General features: G+C 46.4%; 1 protein-coding gene across 7 annotated transcripts in view; it reads right to left on the bottom strand.

Moving 5' to 3' along the window:
- The window catches only part of LOC122374083 (mucin-5AC-like), a 65,989-nt gene that overhangs the window by 6,761 nt on the left and 39,612 nt on the right, over positions 1-19,616 (bottom strand). For 3 of the 7 annotated variants that reach the window (XM_043352626.1, XM_043352627.1, XM_043352622.1), the window contains exons 6-9: positions 19,040-19,174; positions 2,096-2,206; positions 1,259-1,345; positions 815-940 (exon numbers count right to left, since the gene is read on the bottom strand). In XM_043352626.1, coding sequence (XP_043208561.1) covers positions 815-940; positions 1,259-1,345; positions 2,096-2,206; positions 19,040-19,174 — 459 coding nt within the window. Of the gene's footprint in view, positions 1-814; positions 941-1,258; positions 1,346-2,095; positions 2,207-5,731; positions 5,874-7,063; positions 7,564-19,039; positions 19,175-19,616 lie in introns of those variants that run through there. The other 4 variants (XR_006255154.1, XR_006255153.1, XM_043352623.1 and 1 more) reach the window with 4 other exon arrangements.

Genomic DNA, 19,616 nt, shown 5'->3' with positions numbered 1-19,616 from the left:
CAGGAAAATGTGTGCAAAGTTTCGCTTCTCTATCTCTTCGTGTTGCGACGATATCGTCGCAGAAGTAAAGGGGGGCAACTATATGCCCCCCCCCAGCGGCCGGCGGGTGGCGCGGAGGCCCAGCGGCCGCCGGGTTAAGTGCACACCATGACGTACAGACAGTGAAATAGTAGAAATTAAAAATAAACAAATATTGAACCGGGTGATGACGACAAAACATAGGCATCCACCACAATACCACAATAGCGCATAACAACCCGGTAGAAAAAATAAGGGATGGTAGGTAATACGCTCCTTGCGTAAATCGTAGATTTTACTCCCATCGACATAAAGTACTACCAATATGAGTGACTCAGTCAGTTGAAGGGAGGTGCCTAAATTGACAGCATTCAGCCAGCAGAGCAGAACAGTAAAGAGGTAGACGTCTTACCTCTTAAAGTCTAGCCAAAAGCGATGCCTGGACTTACCACGTCAGTCCGGCGCAGACGGCACCTATCGATTTTTTTTACTCTACGCCACTTGCTGGAAGATTTCTCCCCACAATTAACCTAACCGACTAATTCTACCCTGTGAACTAAATTGATTCTAACCCTTACCAGTTTTTATTCCACGTCATCTATTCGACAGTCTACTCCACTTACCGGAACTATTCCTCACAACTTACCACGCTTGCTCAGCGTCCTCTCCCGGGCTGGTTTTATGTAAGCAGCATATCAGGCTGATTTTACTCTAATGCCTAAGTACCAGAATATTCTACGTAACCTATCCAACTGATTCTACGCCACTTTATACTGCTGTTATACCGTATACCCACCGAGCTGTTCGGAGGTCGAAGTTGAGCCTCTGAAGGTGCGTGTACCGGTGGTCGGCACATACTTTCTCGTCGTTAGAGGCGCCCCAGATAGAGGACTGCGCGCCGCCGGACTGCCGATTCCTGTGCCTGTGAAAAAAGAATAGAAACTTAAAATTTACGAATATATCCTTTTGCTCTCTGCCATAGAATTTGCGCCGGGAAGAATCGCCAGACATAAAAATGGGTCCAGTCCCACGCATGAAAATGGGATGGGTAAGCTCAGCCTACATTGCTCCACTCATTGGGGTCAGAGCGGCTCAATTTCATTGTGGCCCTTCAGCTAATGGCAGGTTGTTAACTTATCGAAATTGCGCATTGCAACTTGTCAGAGGCCACGGCTGACCTCTCCACGGCTCGAAACCCCAATTCTCCCGCCGACGGAATGGTTCAGCGTTGCCAGCTCACCTGGTCTGCCAGACCTCATGTTGATGAGCACAGCCCTGGCGGGTCCGGGCCCTCCGATCCTTTCAGCGTGGACTCTGCCGCCTGCAACTGGGAAAACAAGCCGGACATGGTGATCTTGCTAGTTTACTGGTCTGGAGTAGCATGGCAATTTCCTTTCGCCGAAGTTCGTCTGAGTAAAACTGAAACTGTGCACAATACATAGGCACATAAGAACGAGGAGCAGGGGCAATCGCATTCTAAGCTCATCATAATTGATTAAAGATCTTTTCTAACGAGTCTCCAACTAAAAGTACATCCTGTGAACAAAGTACATCCTATGAAGCCCAAGACCCACCAACATCGAGTACAGCCTCACATCAATTCACGGAACAAAACACGGAAGACGGCAGCGCTCTGGCCTGGCAGTCGTTCGACACGGCTCGTCTGAGCGGTCAAATCTCCCGTCTGAGGAATTGCTGCGGTCAGCATTCCACGCGGCTCAGGCGGCTGGGTGCCAAAAAACGAGCACACGATTTCCGCGCGCCGACAGCAGAACACTACCGCAGTGTTCTCTGGTCTATATTTCACTACGTTTTAATTTTGTACTCACCATTTATTCATTATTTGTATTCCGACATTAAATATCATTCATAGTTTATGTTTAAAATACATCAAATTTGAAATATAAAAAAGCATGTTTTAATGAGCTTAAGATATTCGGAAGGCAGATAACAGAAAGCACGCAATGTTTGACATTCTGACCTACTTAGTATGTTTTACCTCGTTTACACTCAATCATCGAACTGGACTGCAGTCACCATGCCTAGGTCCGGGTTGGGGTCACGAAAGGTCACGTACCCGGTCCAGTCTCCCCGGTAGCGGCCTGCAGCAGACGGAACGTTCGAGAAGGGATGTGTCCGCCTCGATAGCGGGGGTCCGACTCTGAGTGCAGCGAGGCGTCACCATCGACTGGGAACACCAAACGCGGTCAGAAGTGGATATAAAATGTTGAACCTAAAGGGCTAGCAAAGTATGGGTTTATGGTCAATTGCAGGAGTCCAACTACCACAAGCTTCAGCTGCAGGGATAATATAACTACTGTTAACGCCAGACCCCTTGAGACCCTAATTTTTCGCGATTACTTTTAAATGCGTGAAGGAATTTCAACCAAGCTCAGGACATGGCCGTTTCAAGACAGGCCGAAACTTTTACAATTTAGATATTTTATCGCCATTTCAATAGTTCAGGCACTGTCATTGACTCGTAATGTTAACTGTTTTTCCATCCTGGATAGAGGCTTTCTACGTCATATGACATTAGGCTCCGCCCACGACTGCGGCATTGACCCGTGCCCATCAGCGACCTCTGTACAAACGACACCCCTGCCATCTGTGAAGGACTATGAATTTCGCTGACGCTTCACGTGCTATGAGTCAATTGCAGCAGACGGTCAAGTAAATGTTAGGCTCTTGTTGACTCTTGTATATAGGACCAAGAGGACCATCACTCCTCAACCTACTACTCAGTCGTGCTTCGAACAAACGTTAACGATTCCTAACAAATACGATTTTCGATGTAGGGTATCTGTTTGAAATACGAGCGAGCCGTATGATGTGAAGCTCAGGCAATTAACTTATTATTGCGTTGTTCGATGGTTGCATAGCGATGTACAAATCGGCAGCTACTTGGTGACATCCGACATCCCATTATCGCATTATCTGCAACGCCATAGGCTTTAAATACAGGTGAATATTTCCTAACCTTATGTCAGTTATATGCCATCTGCCCGTCATTTGCAGCTTATAAAAAAAAATATATCAGCGAACATATCAGCATTGTAGAAGCAATGCGCATTGAGCATTTATGACTCCTTAGTCATCATGTCGCACTCTGGGCACTGTCAGCCAAGACGCTAGGCACAACTCCGCCGGCTTTCGGCACCGCTCGACCGTCGCCCGTCCCCGCTCCCCGCCACAGCGAGAGTGACCGCGCGCCGGCCCGAAACCGCCGCAGGCCAAGACCACAGAGGCGGGGCTTAGCTGTGACGTCATAACGTATCACAGACTGACTGGTGATAGCCTCTACACACCGGATGAAAATCTTGCTCGAAATTTAACATTACGAGTCAATGACAAGTGCCTGAAATATTGAAATGGCGATAAAATATCTAAATTGTAAAAGTTTCGGCCTGTCTTGAAACGGCCATGTCCTGAGCTTGGTTGAAATTCCTTCACGCATTTAAAAGTAATCGCGAAAAATTAGGGTCTCAAGGGGTCTGGCGTTAACCCGGCAGTTGCTGGGGTATTTCGCCACCCACCGTTTGCTGGGGGGGGGGGGCGTTAAACGCCCCCAGCCGATAACTCGAGAACCAATAGGCGCAGCGAAACGCACGTGGCGGCAAACGAAAGAGCGCGACGAGACGCTTCAGATGAGTACTTTAAAGTTGAATTTTGAGGTCACAGGTCGGGTCAAGGTCAGGTCAAACACCTGAAATCGGGCTTTCAGTAGCATGGACTACTGGACTTGGCAATGGGCGCCTCTCGTCATAAACTCTGTCAAAACGGTGCACAATCCATCTTATAAGGCCTACAAGAGTGTCAGCTCCATATAGGGGTCAGTCAAGCATAGGTCAGGGTCAAGGTCAGGTCAACCGGGTAGGCACATATCCCCGAAAATCAAAACTGATATTCGCAGCCTGTGACACATGTTTTATAGGTAATTTGGGGCGTAGAACACGATGGTGACATTCATTTTATCATATGTGTACGTGTTTGACTCAAAAAGTTCAATTTAAGAAATTCATGTATCATGGTCGTGAAGGAGTCACGAAAAATTGCCAAGATTCAGTTCAAGATTTCGGAAAATGCGGAACGATAATCAATAATCGAAGATAGCCATTTGATTGACCATGGTATTGGCAGTCTAATGGCGTTTACGGCATGTCTGTATGTCTATTCTGTGATTTTATATGATTTTTTGAACATATGCCGTTTTTGGTCGAAAACTCAGAAATCATGACGTCACTAAAACCTCGGTATCTCAAAAATTTTCCGACCGATTTTTTTGAAACTTTGTCACAATAAACTTCAATCAATTCCCTACAGGTACCAAAAATTTGGCGCGCCTGCGGCGCGCCGTTTTTATGCTATGGCCCGGCGAAAAAAGTGGGGGCGTTTAACGCCCCCCCCCCCCCAGCAACTCGCGGGTTAACAGTAGGTCGCCGTCAGCTAGGACACCATCAGTTGAAAAATTGTAAGCTGCTAGGATGCCGCTTGCTAAAAATTATGACCACTGAGGACATCAAGTCTCGTCAGCAACATGATGCTAAAGCAGCATGACCACATGCAGACATAAGAATAGATACCGCAAGCTAGGTACTACTTGATAGTCAAAATGCTGATAGTTTTGAGTCATATACAAAACTACTACAGGGTGGACCAAAAAGGATGGAAACATTTTGAACTCGCATAAAACATGCATTATTGTATGCATGTGACTGGAAATGGTACCAAACGAGAGTACATTTCGTGGAAATTCATAACGGCATCACTCTCATCTGCTTTCTCTCGTTTTCAGTCTCTCACAGCAAATGTTCGAAGAGACCGCCTTCGCGAGACAGGCACGGAGCGGCCGGTCTGGTGGCTGACGCGATAGCCCGACGACACATGTTCGCTGGTATGGCTCACACAGTCTTGGTGATCGCTCTCTTCAGGTCACAGAGACCTTCCTTGTAGACCTGGCCCTTGAGATGAGATGATAAAGAAGTCACTGCACAGCAGCAAGGTCGCCGAAATGGTGTGCCCTCAGCGGAAAAGGAATCGTGGGTCCTCTTTGGTTCGAGGAAGGGAGCGGCGACACCGTGACCGTCAACCAACAGCGCATACCAGGCGGCGCTGAGGAAGTTCTGAGAGAGAGTTCAAACGAAGCATGGCAGCCTCATCATAGACCTTATGTGGTTCCAGCAAGACGGTGCGCCTCCTCACATCGCAAAAACATCGCTCAAGTGCATCGAAAACCACTTCGGTGACCGGCTGATATCCCGCGGTGCCAGTCGGAACTGGCCTACCTGCTCATCCGACCTGACCCCTAGGCCCTATGGATGTTTTACTGTGGGGTCATCTCAAGGGCTAGGTCTACAAAGAAGGTCCAGAAAGCCTCTGAACTGAAGAGAGCGATCAGCAAGGCTGTGTGAGCCATACAAGCGGGCTATCGTGTCAGCAGCCAGGCTGGTCGCTCTGTGCCTGTCTCGCGAAGGTGGTCACTTCGAACATCTGCTGTGAAAGACTGAAAACGAGAGAAAGCATATGAGAGTGATGCCATTATGAATTTCCACGAAATGTACTCTTGTTTGGTATCATTCCCAGTCACATGCATGCAATGATACATGTTTTGTACGAGTTTAAAATGTTTCCGTCCTTTTTGGTCCACCCTGTACATTCTAGCACTCCATACTGTATCAAAATAAACTACATCTTTGGACTATTAACTAGTTACCGTTGTAGCTGCGATCGTTTTAGTAGCTGCTCAGCTCTCGATTAGGTCAAAAGTCCATAGTAGTTATCTTGCTGTACATGCTAGGTAGTATTTACAAGGAGTGCCTGTGTCTTGCAGTTTGCACTACGCGTCAGTCTGTCCTCTGTGGACGATGCGTAGGGCAAAGGTCAGTTTAGGGGTAAATGTAGGGTAAAACTGGCGAAAAGTGGTCAAAATGGTAGCAAAATTTAGTAATTCGATAAAAGTGTTAGCACTTCACAGAAATGCTCCGCCAGACATGTTTATCATTGATATCACCTGAATGAAATAAAACGTTCAAATGTCTCAAAACAAAACGCTTACACTCCTTCTGACAAATAAGTTAGCCGCTTAAAAAAAAAACGAAAATAAAATGTTACCACACCTAGGAACTTCTAGCAACTTCTAACATACCCGTTGTTTGTTATCTAAAAATTTGCTCATATTTTCAAATATATGTAAGATAAAATGGACTTTTAAGGCTTTCATTATCCCTAAATTAATTAAACTTGAGGCTTTCCCGTAGCTGCTTTTGCAGAGCATTAAAATCTCAGTACCGAGAGGCTGGATTTGATCCAGCTCCCAGTACCGGCACTAGCACTATGCAATTCCAGTCGCAACATTATGTGATACTGGTACAGATCCTGCCATTTTCTAATTATATCTTTGCCGCATCTAGTTCCAAAACAGCACAGCTGCCTACAATTGCCCGTATTATCTAATGCTGTATGAATTGCTCGTCATCAATACAGGCACTATTAAAGCCCTTGTTACACTGCCGAATTTTGATACGCGAATGTGCACGAATATGCAAGTCATCCTATGTCGCGGACCGATTCGGGATCTTTCTTCCACGGTCTTGGCATTTCGCAGACCAGTCGGTGTCTACCGCGCGAGTTTTACGGTTCGTCACGACCGCCACGAATATTTCATGAAAAATGAAAATTTCGTGGCCGTTCGCCGAACTTATAATAAACGAACATGATCGCCAAACAGTCGCCGAGTCGCCGCCGACATGTCGCTGCGTGCGCCGACTTGTTGCCAAGGTATCGCCGACTATTCGTCACAGATTCGCCATTCATTCGCGATGTTCGCCGAATCATGGATCAGCTTCGACCCGCGCACGATTAGGGGGCCCCCACCCGTTTTCTGCAAATCGGGCTCTGTCGGCGAACTGTTCGCCTCTGTCGGCGGACTGTTCGCCGATTTCCTACACGACGTGATTCGGCGACAGGGTCGTGGCCAAAATTCGGCAGTGTAACACGGCCTTAAGTATAAGGATCTATAGCATATCTCGGTCGCGAGAAGTCTCACCGTCTTCTGACAGACTTGTTGCGGTCACGCGCCGAGCGTTTTTTGCTTCATCGCAAGAAACGTCGACGCCGACACCGTTGTCTCCGTCGTTAACGACACTTTCTTCCGGTGACAGCGGAACGTTCGGGGTTTTTACCCTTACACGGCGTGTCAGTCTTCGAGGGAGACGTCGCTGAGCTTTACCACTAGCAAAGTCGGAGTCGGAGTCGAAGTCGGAGTCGGAGTTGGAGTTGGAGTTGGAGTCGATCAGTTGAGTCGCAAACGATGGAGAGAGCACCGCGGTCACGAGATGGGATGTCGGCGCCGCGGGCCACGGAGCGACCGGCGGCGGGAGGTGGCGAGTCTCGCGACGGTCAGTCCTGCGACTGAACCGACGACAAAAAATCCACCACCGCCGGCACCGCCGACGGCGACGACGATGGCGAAGCGGCAGCAGCGGTCGCAGCGGCGACTGGAGTCCGGTCAGTAAGGGTCATCGGCCGACCGTCGGCCACGCGACAAGCGACCTTAGCGGCCACACTTTCCGGCAACGGGGAGACATTCTAAAATAAATGTTTTGGCACGCGCCGCGGTGGATTTGGCAGCGCGCATCTGGCAGCTCGCCGCGCGCCGGTGTCGCGAGGCGCGGCAGACGGCGACCCGCTCATGGCCTGCTGTGTTTGGCCGCCGGTACCGACGGCTGCCCCCCACTGTCACCGGGTCAATCTGGACTCAGACAGAGCCCCCCCCCGCCCCCGTACATCGCTCTACCCCTCCTACTGTAGTACCTGCCTTTATCAATGCTTCTCGCACAATGTGGTTTTGGGTGCCACTTTCACGGTAGCATAAATCACCTGTATTATGCAGACGATATGGTCCTTCTTTCTCCTTCGACGTATGGACTACAGAAAATGCTGGATCTTTGTGTTACGTATGCAGATGGTCATGATATTAAGTTCAATACGAAAAAGACCGTGTGTATGACAATTCTTCCTAGGAATTTCCGAGAACTGTACGTACCGTCTGTCACTCTTGGTGGTAGTGAATTAAAGTTTGTTGACTCGTACAAGTATCTTGGATTTCAGCTTACTAACAAAAGCACCAGGGCTGATGACATGGAAATTCATCAACAATACCGTAATTTGTGCTGTCGTGCGAATTCTTTGAGTCGAAAATTTGCAATGTGTTCATACTCCGTTAAGAAGTACCTGTATACTACCTACTGTTCAAATGTCAGTTGTATGCACCTTTGGCACTCATTTCATGCATCTGTTCTAACGAAATTCAAGGTGTGTTTTAATAATGCTGCCAGGATGTTTCTTGGCTACGATAGGTTTTGCAGTGCGTCTAATATGTTTGTTCAGGAGTGTTTACCTGGCTTTGACGCGCTGTATCGTAGATCAGTGTGGAACTTTGTGTCACGTCTTGCACGATCTTCCAACAGGATTGTGTTGTCACTATTCTTTAGTGACTTGGCCTACACTTCCTTGATAAGGAAAGCATGGTCCAAGAGCTTGTATGGAAGTTGAGATTGTGTTATATTGGGCCTTGGTGCCCTAGCTGAGTGATGCCTCGTTTATGGACCTAGAGTCTGCCAATTAAGGGATCTCTCTCTCTCTCTCTCTCTCTTTACTCGACTTCACTCCTGCTCCCTTTGACCCCATTGACCTGTGCCCTGCTCGTACTACACCCCTCTAGCGCTCCCTCCTGGATCCTCTTTACTGTGTACTTTGTCCTCCCTGTACCCTCTACATACCGTTACCTTAACTCTTCCCACAGTGACCCCTATAGTTCCCAAATCTCATCCTGTATCTCTACAGTCTCCTCTTCGTGTACCCAAAAACCACATGCTGTCACTTAAACAGATCACCTCCATCCACCCTTTCAAGCCCCAAATTCTCCGTGCCGCTACATTTCTGCACCGCTACTCCCCCTGCACTCGCACAACCTCTTCAGTCTTTACCCTCTCCTTCGCAGTCCTAGTTCCTACAACATTTTATACTTTAAAACCTTACATCTTTCGCCTCAACAAACTGACAGGATGAACGGGAATATAAGTTGTTGTTTTTTGTCCGTCCGGGCCACTCTTTTGTGAAGAATTTATAGGACGGTATAGTGTGACAGAATCTACGCATGTCACCTTTATTTATACATGCATCGAGGTGCATATCATTCAGTCAGAGAAATTCCCTAGGCTATTAGCTTATTTTCTTTGGAAGGGAAATAAACAATGCTAAACAAATAGGTACTACTGCAATTTATATCATTGTCAACTAAGCCCCTATCTGAACTGGCATTATATAAAAATAGGGCTAGTTAATTGCTCTTAATGTGCTTTTCGTACCCGAGCCAAGATGCCAGTCAGTTATTAGAATATATGTAATACATCGAATACCACCGCCTCATTCCAATATTGATAGGCGCCCCGATCACGTGATTGTTTTCTTTTCGGTGCAAACATGACGTCCCCACTACCATTAAGTGCCTGGACGTCAAGCGAACCCCTTCAGCAAACTCTCCCGCTCATTCGTACGACAGAATCGGGCCGACTGCTGACGTCATTAGCACACCTGCTGACGTCACTGGCGGTCTGACGTGCGCTGCCTGACGTGGACTGACGTCAGGACGGAGCTGGGCTGTCATGGTGACAGCACAGATGCTCTTTCATGACACTTGGTGGAAGGATTGAATGAGAAGTTTTATCATTCAGCAGATGTGCGCATTGAAAAAGTTTAAGCTTAGTTGGTAGGTAGTTGGAAGAATTTGAAACGGAACAAAATACAAGCGATTCGAAAATTGACATTGCAGACAAGTATTCGTACTTGATAAGGATTACATCGCTACGAAAAAAATACGCTACCGTGGACTGTGGAGTGGACTGTGGAGAGCGCGCCGAGACAGCGCTCAGGTATGTTAAGTCATGCGGTACAGTCTACCTTCAGGCGCCGACCGCCCTGCCATCTATGGACAGGATTAAAAATAGGAGTAGGGCAATGCTCAGACGAGTCATAAAAATGACCGGCCGTGTAAGGGATAGAGAGAAAGAAATAGAGAGAGAGAGAGAGAGAGAGAGAGAGAGAGAGAGAGAGAGAGAGAGAGAGAGAGAGAGAGAGAGAGAGAGAGAGAGAGAGAGAGAGAGAGAGAGAGAGAGAGAGAGAGAGAGAGAGAGAGAGAGAGAGAGAGAGGGCGATTTCACAGCGCTGACATGCGGCTCGCGGAAGTTGGCTCAGTGCCAGAGCCATGTCTGGGAGGCGTGGGTTGTTCTCACTAGACGGGCTGACCTGAAACCGATCCTCACCCGGCCGAGACCCCTTGCTCAGTGTGTGGGAGAGGGCGCATGGAGGTGACAGATCGACCCACTTGTGTTCGCAAACGAGTTTAGTCTGTTGTCAAAAGGGTTAAGACAAATAGCACACTTCTTACCTTGAAACAGAGGCATCGAAATAAAAGTCAGGGTGCTGGTGTGTTGTTGTCGTGCCGATCCCTTTGATTTTTCCCCAAGACGCACGAAATATTTTTCCCAAAACTACTACCCCTGTTTCAAGGTGGAAGATTGCCTTTATCCAACGTGAGTAACTCTTCACGAGCAGGCCCATCGTGCAGTGGGGTGACCGTTAGTGGGACTGAGTGACCTATCCACAGTGATGGGCTCAGCCCCGACGGATCACCATTTGTTGGCCAATGTCACCCCTAACTCCTAATATCTCGTGGCTCTTGAATGTTCTTATTAGACGGAAGGAGCTAGCTCAGAATAAGAAACGAAAAAACAAACAAACGCGTTTTCTTGCAGTGCAGCAGCAACATAGAATATGCTTCGTAGACTGTTTTCATTTTCTATAGTTTTATCAACGTCAAGTGATTAGGGTCAACGTTCATAAATTTAACTGAGAATTAATGTTCATGATTGTGTGACTAATGAGATGTGACAATTTATTATCCTAGCCACTAATTTAACTCATGTGGCCAGAATGAAGGTATCCAATCCTAATATGAACGTCGAATATTTGATGTTTCACATGCAAAAATAGCTGGCCTAAAAACTATCTGATTTAAACAAGACATTTCTTTTTCAATAGTGTTACTAACCAGCGAATAAAGCCACGCTAAAATTACAACTTGGAAAGAGTCGCATACTCCTACAAAACCTTCCATTTACCAACCATCATTGTTTTCAGGACTCCCTTTGATCTGTTTCTGGATCGGAAGCAGTGAAAAATATGTCTCCTGTCAGCCATTTCTGTCTCTGGGACTTCAAAAATAGCCAGGTGACCCACATGCTCGTTACACGTTACTACGTTCTTCCGTGGAAGTTCACGGTAACGATCAAAGAGCAAGACTGGTCATTTCCAGGACAATGTGGTGGTTGACTCATTCTAAATTGTCCTACTTCTAGCGGAGGGGCACAAGTCTTCAAACTAGGCAAATGTGTCACCGGACTGGCAAGAAGATCTGTCAACGCGCGAACATCAAACGTTATAATAGCAAAGCACACGAATAGCTCATTGTTCAGAACAAGACTAGCGTGATTTTCGCAAAGTTTTGTGTATAAATAAATGTGAACATAGCTAGAATCTTCTGTGAAGTACAACGCTGCACATTGGTCCCACTGTGATACTTTGTGTTGTGCTGGATGAAAGCAACAGAGGGCGAAGTGGCAATCCTTCTGCAGGTCAAAGACCTCTGGCCCCCGTTCGGTTACCGATGCTGAATATGAGCTGTCTTGACTGTCATCGGTTACCCTTGATGCAATCCTGATCATTTTGATCATATTTTATGTAAGGACAATTGACCAATGACCAGCTCACGCTGCATGCAGTGCTGCCCACTTTACCGCATTTGGCAATGATGTAGGTATAGTTATATCGTTACTTTGCAGTGTTAAACGTTACAAGACTGAGGACAGGATAATTAATTTCCAAAGGTCACTGCCCTCGTCCCACCCGGTCACATTACCAGTTGTCCACGTGGCACGCCGCTGTTGCCTCAGACGCGCCACAATCGCACCCCTGAGCCGCCTTTGCCGCATTCCTATTCGGTCGGCACACCACTTTGCTCGTCGCCACACCGCGTCCCTCTGCGCCGAATCGTGTCCCATAACGTCATCCAACGTCACGGCACGTCAGTTGACATGTCAGCGGCACGTCAGAAGCCGTCTGATACTCTCAACGTGACGTGTGGAGCGGCAGCCGTTTGAATCGAGATGTGGGTTGGTTTGGGGGTGGTCAGAAAAAAAAACAAACGCAACTGGGTAAGATCAAGTGCTGTCGCGGGGTGAAGAGATTTTAGTTTGTTTGGTGACCCGAGAAAGCGAAGCTTCGTTTTATGGGCAAGGCGGTACTTGACACAATTAAACGTCGCGGAGCACATCGTCACATGTCCGTAAAACTAGAAAATAAGTACCTCGGTCAATCTTGGCAGTGAGACACGAAGAGAAGAGGGAAGACGACAGAAAAGAAGAGGAAACAGGGCAGAGAAGGAAACTCATACAAGTTGATGAAGGAGAAAACTAAGATGAGGACAGAGACATTCACAAAAACTAAAACAGAGACACATCCCGAGAGGGAAAAAGGAGAGTTCAATGCACAAAGAAACAGAGACAGAGTCAGAAAAAGAAACAGAGCCAAGGGGGACGCAGAGGGCCAAGAAAAGAATGCTACCGGGAAGGAAGCTGGCGGTCAACGCCCGTTGTTACCTGGAAGGAAGCTCTGTTTCGTCGGTCGTCCATGAACCTTCTGACCGGCTCATGAAGCGGAATCGAGCCATGTTATGAGACGCAGGGGAATGCGTGAAATTGCTCCAAAATCCCTAAAACTGCGTGTTTCTTTTGCGTAAGAATTCTTAGATCTTTTTGGATGTGGACTTTGGCGAGACTTCGCAGTTACAAAGGGTTGCTAGCGGACCTAACCGTGGCTCAAAAGGGAGGATGGGCAGCAGCCAAAATAAATGATCAGGTGTTTCAATCTATTATCATGCTCTGCAATGTTAGCTTTGTTAAAAGGGGGAGCGGGTAAACGGAGGCCATGACTCTTTGGCGGTATTCCATGCAATAAGTTAACCCGCGCCGGGCCGGGGGGGGTGTTTGAACACCCCCCTTGCGGTTTTTCGCAGATATCTCAAAAACGGCGGCGCGGAGCGCCGCCGTTTTTGGCACACCTGTTTGTGCATCTTTTCCGCACATGTTGTGAAAATTTCAGACGCAGGTCACCTTAGGTCAGGTCACCAGGTCACGCCAAGTGACCTCACCTCAGAAAAAATAAGAATGCTCGTCATAGCTACACCGACTGAACGATTGCCTTGAAACTTTCAGCGATTGATTAGAGCAACACTACCTATAAAATGTATATCTCGGAATTTTGATATCGGTGACCTAAGCTCAGGTCAATTTTGCGGCCTCTCCATTATAAGTCAATGGGAGAAAATTGAAAAGCGTCTGTTTTGCACGAACGCTATTCTAGACACTCTCAAACATCGAGATGTAGGTAAAATAGACACACTGAACCAGAAAATGGCAACTGTGACCCCGCGTTATGTCCCCGAGGTCATCTCAGGTCACGAACAGAATCTAACAGTTTTTCGATGATAACTTCTGATAGAGGCGTGCTAGAGCGCTGAAAACGCCTTAGATGTGTTTGGCTCGACGTTGCGGATCAACTGATATGCAACACGACCTTTTCCGGTCAGGTCATGACCTTGACCTGAGGTCAAATTTTCAAGTTGACCTTTCAAGGTCAAATTATAATTCATTCGACGCGTCTCGACGAGAGGAACACGATGCTGGCAAAAGTAATGTCATAGCTCCTTTGAGTCAAAAGTTATTGCCGAAAAAACGTTTTTCGTAAAAACGGCTATTTTTGGAGTTTTTGCCCTCTGGAGGCTAAACCGTTGACCTGAGGTCAAATCTGAGAGCATTACTCAGAAAGGTCTGTAAAAGGGCTATCGAATGCGCTTTTCCGCGGCGCTGTAGCTCTATCGGTTCCCGAGATAGCCATTGGCAGTTTTCAAAATGTTGAAATAGTCAACATTTTACCTTTGATGGCCTCTGGTGACCTGACCTTTGACCTGACCCAACAAATGACTGAGTGTTTTCGTCCTTATTTTTGACGTTCTTTCGATTGCCGCTTACCGCGTGTCCCTACGTGGCCCACGAGCCGAGTTAAAAGGGGGGTGTTCAAACACCCCCCCCCCCGCGGCCCGGCGCGGAATCTCAGAGCACCGGCCCGGCGCGGGTTAAGCACTTAGTCATCATCATCATCATCATCATCACCAAGTTTATTAAACAAAAATACGGGCTGAACTTGTACAAAATATAAGACAGACGCAAAAGCAAAAGCTTAACTCAAAGCGCCTAGTCTGAATGTCATACATAATTCATAAACAAATGTAAACACGGCTGCGGCCGCCGCCACGGCACAGCTCATCAGCAGTTGAAGTCGCCGCTCGCCCGCCGTTCCTCTCCGGAGATCGAAACAGAAGCTACAGGCCGAGGAAAAGGTGAAAGGTGAAAATAGTAAAAAAAAGGTGAAAAAAGAAAAAAGGTGAAAAATTTACACTGGAGTGAATCTCTTTGATGCAATTAAGAAGTTTTGAAAATTTAGGGCCACTGCCATACCGTCACTGCTGTTGAGATCGCTGCCGTAAATTAGAATGTCATGTTGCTGCTTTGCGGAGAGTCGTCTAAAGTCTGTTTTTAATGTTTGTGATAGATTGTTAAAAAGATCGTTACGTTCGGATGTAAATTTTGAGCAATGGAAGATGAAATGATCGGTGTTTTCATTGTCATTCCCGCAATCACATTTTGGTGAGTCCACTTTTTGAATTGTGAAGAGATGGGCATTTAAGTGAGACATATTCAATATTCATACGAAGCCTGGAGTGGAGAGTGTTGCCTGCTTTGGAACCAATTTTGTAAAATTTCGGTGGATCTGGAGCCCCCAGCTGCTGACGTATGTCCTTTTTGAAGTGGTTGTGTGAGAGTTGCTGGATGTCATGTCTTAATATGTTCCATTGTCTAGTTGTGGTTGGTAAAAATGATCTTTTATAGGATGAAGTGTGGATGGGAGATGTGGTGTGCGCACTGCGCAGTTGCGTTTCTGAGACTTCTGTCCGTGTCTTGTGCTCTGGTGTTTGGAAGTAAAGCTGCAATGTAGTCCGGAAGGTTTTCTGTTGTGCTGATTTTGTGGTAGAGTGTCAGTCTGTGTATCTGTCGTCTTGTTGTCAGTCTGTCCCATCCTAATTCTCCCAAGAGTTTGTCGTTTGGTGTTCTAAAAAGTCCTCCTGTAACAAGTCTGGCAGCCCTATTCTGTAGCGTCTCTAATTTTGTCGAGTCCTGTATAGTAATGTGTCCATCGTAAATCGTGTCGCAATAGTCAAAGTGCGGTCGTATGTAGGTTTTGTATATTTGGTCCAATATTGTTCTTGGTATGAATTTTGCAATCGGGTACAGGGGACTAAGAGAAACATTTACCTTGCGACAGATCATTTTAATGTGTTGTTTGAACCGGAGATCTTTTGAGAAGGTTATTCCAAGGTGTGTGTGACTATCGTGGACAGGGATAGGGTCGTCTCCAAATTTGAGGATGGGTTGCTGGTAATTGGATTTGTGAGAGAAAGTTTGCTGGACCGTTTTTGTAGTGTTGAAAGTTATTGCCCATTTTTTACCATATTCGAAAACCTTATTTAAGTCGTTTTGAAGTGAAAGTTGCGCTGCCTGAAAATTATCATTTTTGTATGATGCGTATATAGAGGTATCATCTGCAAAAAGTAATATGTTTTGTTGAGTTTGAGTTGATAATTGATTTAGATACATGAGCGCAAGCAATGGCCCCAAAACGGATCCCTGAGGGCAGCCGGAATTGATTGTCGAAGTGGTCGAAAATGTATTGCCTATCTTAACGCGTTGCTTCCTGTCTTTTAAATATGATGTAAACCATTCCAAAAGTGTTCCTGTGATACCGAATTCATGTTTACATTTGAAAAGTAGTCCTTTATGCCAAATTTTATCGAAATACTTTGATATGTCAAGATATATTGCAGTAAAGTCTTCTTTTTGGTCTAATGCTTTGTACAGGTTATGTGTCAGGTAAAGAAGTTGATGTTGAGTGCTATGGTGTTGTCTGTAGCCGCTTTGTTTGTCTGATAGCATTGCGTTTTCTGTGATGTTTTTATATACGTTTTTGTGCACGATTTTTTTTTCAAACACTTTAGAAAGAACCGAAAGTATGCTAATTGGCCGGTAACATTTATAGTCTGAAGGTGTGCCCTTGTTTTTGAAAATTGGCTTTATATTGGCTTCTTTAAATTTACTTGGGTAACGTCCTTCCACTAGAGATTTATTGAAGAGGTCTGCCAATGGTTTGGCGATCAATAATGCGATAAGTTTAATTAATTTTACCGGGATTTCATCTGGGCCTGTCGATTTGTTTTCATTGAGTGAGTTCAAAATTTTCAGCACTTCTTGTTCTGACGTGACTATGTTTTCTAGTGTTGGCCTGGGGACATTCGATGGCTCATATTGTGGAGGTTCCTGTGTGTCGGGAATGTCAAGTGTCGATTGTGTGACAAAGTATTTATTTAACAGTGTTGCTTTTTCCTTGTCGTCGTTTACTATTTCTCCGTGTTCTGATTCTAGTGGCGGAATTTCGTCGTCGCGAGTTCGTCCTAATGTGCTGCGTAGTATTGAATGGTATTTATGAGGGTTTAGCTGATGAGTCAACAGTTTATTCAGCTGATTTTGCAAGTGTTCGTTTTTAAGCTTTCTGTTTAATGATGTAACCAGGTTTCTTTGGTACTTCCATCTGTCCCAATTGAATGTTGTCTGTGTGGTTTTTGCAACCTTGAAAAGTCTGTTCCGTTTTCTTATGTTTTGTTTTAGTGCTGAGGTCATCCATGGTTTTTCTCGTTGATAGATTGTTTTGTGCTTTTTCGGGATCGAGGCGTTGGCAGCATTTTGTATTGTTGATATGAACAAATTTGTCGCCGTGTCAATGTCATTACTGAGGATTGCCTCCCAGTCGGTGTCTAATAGGAGTCTTGTGAGAAGTGGGGCATCTAATTTCGAGCAATCCCAGATAAGTGTTTGTAAAGGTTTTTTGTCTACGGATGGTGGTGCTGTGTCAATTCTTACATATATTGGAAAGTGATCGAGATTTGAGAAAGACGATAATATGCCACTTTTTATGATTGAATTACTATTTGTGAAGATTAAGTCCCGCAAATTTTCCCGTCTGTCCATTATTCTGGTAGGTTCGGTGATCAATTGTCTTAGATTTGTCATGTCTGCCACGTCTTTGAATGTTTGGTCGAAGGGTGTAACGCCACTGTGATTGATGAATTTTGAATCAAGAAAGATATTACCTGTGTTGAAATCCCCTAAGATAAAGGTCTCTGCCGCATTTATAGAACTAGCTTGGCATATCGATTCAGTGAAGTTGCTTGAAAATGATCGTAATCTGTCAGCGGTCAAATTCGGTGGCAAGTATATACAACAAACTAGTAATGATTTATCCCTCAGTTTGACTTTCACCCACACCCATTCTTCATCGTTCGCTTCCAGCCAGCTCTGTCTTTGAAATGGTAGTGATTTGTGTATATAAATAGCAACTCCGCCGCCGTGCCTATCCCTGTGCCGTGTAAGTGGTGTGTGATATCCATTTAATTTGTAAAGGCAGGTCGCTACGTCATTGCTTAGTTTTGTCTCTGTAAGTGCTAGTATGTGTATACCTTGTGTGTCGACAAATTGTTGAAGTTCGTCAAGTTTGTCGTGCGCGGTTATGCTGTTTATGTTTACATGTGAAATAAAAAGAGTTTGCTGTGGGTAGGAAGCTTGAGGGGGTCCAGGATTGGATTCTATGCCACTTATCATTAATATGTACTTTAAATCTATAAATGACCCAAGTCTAGTCCAATGTCTGTTAGATGCAATGCACGTGTGGTAGCGGATGAATGCCCAAGTGTTCAGTTGAGGACGTTTACCAGCAGCAGGGGGCTCACAGTCCATGGGCTCCAGATCAAATGGCGAGCGGTGTGTGCCGGAGAAAGAGGCAGCTCTCCCAAGCAGCAGCGACGGTTGGTGTGCGACTCGGATGTTGAATTGATGAATACCTTGACAAACTGTTATCCCCGGAGAGGAACGCGGGCGGCTGCAACAGAGAAACATCCGATGAGCGGCCGGTGGCGGCGGCGAGAGACACCAAAACACCAAAACAAAACAGCAGAACACAGGCAAGAAAATCAGAATGAACATTAACCAAATGAACGCAACTATGACTGAGGGCACAACGAAAATATAATTATCAGGAACTACATACGTGCCATACACTTTACCAGTCGACACTGGGGAGACCAGCGCAGACTGCGAGCCGGTCACCCGAGTCCAGTTATACGATAGCATAAGTTCCAGTCTCTTCTAAACAACTAATTGCACCCAATAATCAACCGGCACAGACGATCGCAACTAGCCCCTCCCTCCCGCCAACCCCGCAGCCGGTAAATCCTCATCGGTAGTCAACTGTCAACACTCACCCCACCCCCCTCCCCCCACTGGCCCACGCACACATCGCCATCCCCACAATCGTGACCAGTGCGACACAGAACGGGTCAAGGTCAGGCAGAACCGGCTCCACAGTCATGGACGGGCGGGCACTGGGCAGTATACCTGTCACCAGTTGTCAAGTCCCAGACACGAACCGGCTGCCAGTGCACGCGGACGGAGAGGGCTGCGGGAGCCGGCCGCTCCGAGTACCGCGCGTGCAGCTCTCCCAGCCAGTAGCAGGGGTCAGCAGTCAGCTGAGCTCCACACGGGCGACCGGTTAGGCAGTCAATATATGATTGTTATTGTCGACGTGCGTGTTTGATTTATGTTAAACACATAACCAGGGCTAGGGTGCGCCAGATGCTGCGTTCTGCTTAGCATATAGCAGGTTTTTCTTTCTTATTTTTATTTTTAGTGTCAACCAGTCTTTACGGTACCCTTCGAACTTCGAAGTTTCATGGACTTACCACTCTGTCTGAAGGCTGCCATCAGCTGTCTGTCCTCCTCTGAGAGCTGCACGCTCCTCATGGATGGTATCGGGTCACCTGCCGAGTCCACTGGAACGGGACCGGATGAGTGGCGACGGACTGGCTTCGGTTGACCTGTCAGAGGTCACACAGGGTCATACGGAGGCGGCATGGGACAGAGAAAACATGTGAGCGAGTCGTAGACTCTACATATGCGCTGGTTCAAGCAGCATCGCAATATTTCAGCAGCCCAGCTGGGGAAATATAAGGCAGATTGTAGTCATTTTATGAAAATATATAAATATCCCAGGCACAGTGTCACTACGAGCAGCATGAATGTAAATGAGATTAATAATTTGAAAATCAAAACACGGGTGCCTCACTGCCTCCTGTCCTTTATGATATGCTTAGTGGCTCAGTGCTTTTGAGCAGCCAGTAACCATGCAAAGGTCGTTCTTAAAAAAAGGAATCGTACAACAATTCAGTTCTACAGGTTTTTTTTTGCAATGTGGTTTTGCCATTTTTCTAGCAAGGCCGGTGATACACTCTCCACGCGGCAAACAGCCTGTTAACTATC

Source organism: Amphibalanus amphitrite, unplaced genomic scaffold, assembly GCF_019059575.1.
Source record: "Amphibalanus amphitrite isolate SeventyFive unplaced genomic scaffold, NRLGWU_Aamphi_draft 001600F_arrow, whole genome shotgun sequence".
Lineage (NCBI taxonomy): Eukaryota > Metazoa > Arthropoda > Thecostraca > Balanomorpha > Balanidae > Amphibalanus > Amphibalanus amphitrite.
This window is presented reverse-complemented; position numbering and strand designations above follow the sequence as displayed.